A 4,177-nucleotide genomic window follows, 5' to 3' on the forward strand; every position below is an offset into this window, starting at 1 on the left:
TGCAAGAATAAGCAACAAGTTTTGCTATTCTATTGATATGAATCATGATGAGAAATTGATTCTTATTATTGAAAATGAACCAAGTGATGAGTACAATTGGGTTAGCCAATTCGCTTTATTTATAAGCTGGCTGGCCGATCAGGAGAATTCAATCAAGATAAGCTCAAAAACAATTACAAGTCTTACATGAGCTCAAGAACAAGTGAAGAAGCTCCCCCGCCACCGTTGCATATGATACCAACCCCGTACTTTCCCTTTTTATGTCTCAATACTTGCAACAACATTATTCTTATTTCAGAAATTCCAAGTAAAATATATCAGAGAGAGCATAGTTACCAATGTCTCTTTTATTCCACAGCTAAACATAACTGCATGATATAAGATATATATAAGATCCAATGGCCTAGAATCTAGATGACACTCATATTATATGTGTGCAAGGCACACATGTGATTAGGCTTACTAAAAAAGAAGCAATAAAGAGCATAAATGGTTGTGCCAATTCATTAGTCTGAAATAGTTTGAGAGATTAAATAAAGAGCATGACCATGTGTTTAGACTAAGTCCAACAAGCCACAAGAAACTCATAAAAGAGAAACACAAATAGAACACCACAATAAACTAAGATACAAAAATCAGCAGCAGAGTGTGCTTTATGATCGAAGCCACTGCCAAAAAAAAAAAACAGAGAAAGGAAACACAACAGACTAAACTTGGAAGTTTTATTAACCAACAATTCTGGGCCAAACAAAAAGCTATTATGCTGCATGTCTATTTTAGTAGCTAGGATATCTTTTCCCAAAGAATAACTGTTGTCTTTGTAGACAGAATTGTATAGTACTGGACAAATACACAATTGATCAAGGTATTGGGCTTCAAGGGTAGACAAAAGTTAATTATTTTATCTCCAAAACGATTTGTAACCACCAATAGTTTATCATAGAGGTTGATTAAAAAATGGAATCATAGAAATACGTTGATTAAAAAATGAAAGACAATCATAGAGGGAATCGAAACCTGCTGGCCATTGTCTCCTTCTCTGTGGATTAGAATTTTCCCAATCTTGATTTCCTTACAACATGCTCTTAGAGCATTCTCCATACTCTCATTGCTGTAATGACAAGAATAAGTGTGCAATGAGAATATATCGAATTAGTACATTGTGAAAAATTACAGCTTTGAATCTTATTTTTTGGCCCAAGAATAGAAATCCTCTAGAGTTTGCTTCCAAATATAAAATTTATATGAAAAACTGACAAAAAAACACATGCCACAATTGCTTTGTGAAATTACCTCCTGATTATAGACACACCACATAATCTCTTACAAAAATCTACACCGGTATACACGGACTTTGCGAAAGACAGGAGATGTAAATTAGCTATCAGCAATTACAGTTTCAAGAAATTGGACTCTCTTAGCGAAATCAAAATTAGAAAAAGAAAAAAATAATAATGAAGGTATCATTTATACAGCATAAACTAACTTTAGTCTTTGAACAACAAACATGCATATGAAGCATGGGTCCTAAACTGTCATATTAGGACAGTTAATATTAGATTTTCCTTTTTAGAGATTTGCAGTACTGACAACATAATGCTTTGCTTTTCTAATATGAGTAGTGGCACTTAATTGTTGAGGCTAAACAGTTAATGCCCTCACATTCAGATAAGAAGCTAATGTTACTCATATGCTAAAAAATTTCCTGTTTAAAAAAAGAAAAAAGGAAAAGTTGCAATATGATAAGTAATTTTTCACATATAAGTTGAAAGAACCCATTAAAAATGAAAACAGAAAACTGAAAGGGACAAAGAACTAAAAAATTCCATTTGACTGTCAGCTTACCAGTTGGATTGACCACCTGTTTTTCTGTAAATGGCAAATGTCCCAGACCATGCTCAACGACCTGGTAATAATTTCAAGATCATTACTCATTGACTAATCCTATTCTCAAAATGCAAAACCATAAATAAACTTTATATTCAAAGAAACAAATACTCACCAAACGAATCAACCGATCAGCATAAAATACAAAATCATGCTTCGTTGTTTGTGAATCACGTATGAGGGTATGCATGCCCCGTATCTGCATGAGTCAACCGGTAATTAGTGCCATAGAAAGTTGCTGAAATTACATTAATAACAGAGAATGAAGCTTGTCAGATACCTGAAAAGTTGAATGTATAACGTATAAATTAGGATATATTTTACACAAGTCATGCTGGCCAAGCTTTGTACGGATGTGTTGTACAATCAAATCAATAGCCACGTGATTATCTCCTCCGCGAGGAATAATGATGTCAGCATATTTTTTTGTAGGAAGAATAAAGTCATCAAATGCAGGCTTCACAAACTTTGAGTACAACATTAAAACAAAAAAAATTTAAGAAAATGAAATGGTGAAAAATGTAGCCTACTTTCTTCAGATTATTCTCTCATTTTCATATGATCAAGTACCGGAGACTAATAGTGAACCCTCAACCCTATCGAGTGGAGATTTTGCGAAAGGGAATGACATAAATGATTAAACAACAAGAGTTAATCAAATAATAAGAGCAAACCATCCGTCACAAAGATCACTTTCAAAAACAGCACTTTGACATTTCTAGCTACTAACAAGCAACAAAACATAATTACCACCAGAGTTGCAGTTTCATCTCCTGAGGTATATTCATTAATACTTTAAACTTAATTGAGGCCCACAAATTCAAAGATATAATCTCTTGGAAATAAGAATGATTACAAAATTACATGAATAGTTGCTAACCTGATCAAGAACTGTACCAATATCCCTGTTTTTTTCTACTGTGTCACGCCTTATCCTCCTTGCTAAACGAACATCAGCATCTGCACTGAAATTTTTTCAATGTGAAGTGCCTCAACTTAGTAACACTATAAAGTGACATATCACGACATCCCATAGTTAATGCAGAAACTATAAAAGAAATCATTATATTAATTGAATCTCAAATGTAATGGTATAATACTGAATAAATTAGAAAAAAAAAATAGTCAGATAAGCATCTCAAGACCACATATTTGTAGTAGTAACTAATGAAAAGCATAAGAAATACAGAGTAAGAAAATCAAGTAGCCTAAATGATAAAAAAGAAAATAAATGACCTGTATCGACAAATATCTTCATATTCATCAACTCTCGAACACAGGGATCATGAAAAATGAGAATGCCTTCCAAAATTATCACATCTGAAAGGTTAACCTGCACAGCATATGCCGCCATATTGTTGAAGTAAGGGTCCTCTAATTCAGAATTCTAATAGAGATAAGAAACATACTGATAATTGCAAGCATGCACATACTGTAAGTACTGAATAACTTTAATTCTCCTATAACTTCTCTTTGGTAAGACAAGTATAAGAAAACAAGAGGCAATTCATTAGACCAGCATGTTAAGAAAACAAAAGTTACCCTTCTAGGCGGGAAGACATTGTTTTTGTAACTCTTGAAGTCGTAGTTTGGAATATCTACTGCTTGCCCATTCCTCAACTTATCCATTGAAGCTAAAAGTTTCTCAGTATCAAATGCATCTGACAATAAAAGCAATTTTACATCAAAAGACATGAAAGAGACAGCATGCACCATATAGGACCAGAACGTTTTCTTTTTTAGGTAACAAACAGAGCACTTGATTTAAGACCAAAAGGAGACAGAAACAGAGGTCTACCAACCCAACAAAACAGCACAAAACAATGGAGCGCATTAATTCAACCCCTACATTATTTTACCTGAGAAGACACACTTTTGAGTACAGAAAGTACATGAGAGCGAATCATACCCAATGCTCGAGACTATCATAACAAAAAAATTACTCAATTATTGGAAATGGAAACAAATTTTAGTGGAAGAATGTGCAAAAATGTAACGTTATCTAATCAGCTTTCTGCATAAATTTGTTTCTACCTACAGTTGTCGAAATTTGAGTAAGCAAACGCCGGATTCAGCATATTGTGGATTGTTTTCTACATACCTAATATAAAGTAGATAATGTTTAAGGTCATCAAGTTGATTGAGAAAATAAATGTCTCAACAAAATATGCTAGTAATTCCCTAAATCAACATATAAATTAATGGTACGACACAAGTAATATTTAATGAATGCAACTAAAGCAGCAAAACTAGATACATAAATATATATGATGTAAATAGCATCCCCTTA

The 4,177-nt window shown here is 33.2% G+C and overlaps 1 protein-coding gene across 1 annotated transcript; it reads right to left on the minus strand.

The window, feature by feature from the left end:
- Window positions 1-858: 858 nt before the first annotated feature.
- On the minus strand, window positions 859-3,965 carry LOC133823952 (uridine kinase-like protein 3). The gene is made up of 10 exons (XM_062256809.1): window positions 3,926-3,965; window positions 3,747-3,809; window positions 3,430-3,548; window positions 3,124-3,220; window positions 2,744-2,847; window positions 2,168-2,353; window positions 2,003-2,086; window positions 1,835-1,906; window positions 1,294-1,352; window positions 859-1,111 (listed from the first exon to the last, which is right to left on the minus strand). Exons 1-10 carry the CDS (start codon window positions 3,963-3,965, stop codon window positions 964-966), a joined length of 972 nt encoding a protein of 323 aa, XP_062112793.1. The 3' UTR covers window positions 859-963.
- Between the last annotated feature and the right edge of the window lie 212 nt (window positions 3,966-4,177).

This window comes from Humulus lupulus, chromosome 1, assembly GCF_963169125.1.
Source record: "Humulus lupulus chromosome 1, drHumLupu1.1, whole genome shotgun sequence".
In the NCBI taxonomy this organism is placed as follows: Eukaryota; Viridiplantae; Streptophyta; class Magnoliopsida; order Rosales; family Cannabaceae; genus Humulus; species Humulus lupulus.

Bases quoted from the DNA above. Each gene is read 5' to 3' on its own strand.
- LOC133823952 (XM_062256809.1), bottom strand. From the start codon at position 3,965: ATGCTGAATCCGGCGTTTGCTTACTCAAATTTCGACAACT. The intron at 2,354-2,743 runs GTAATCATTCTT...TTGTACTCAAAG, and splicing joins GCAACTATTCATGTAATTTT to TTTGTGAAGCCTGCATTTGA. The intron at 1,112-1,293 runs GTAATTTCACAA...TTGTCATTACAG, and splicing joins GGTGTGTCTATAATCAGGAG to CAATGAGAGTATGGAGAATG.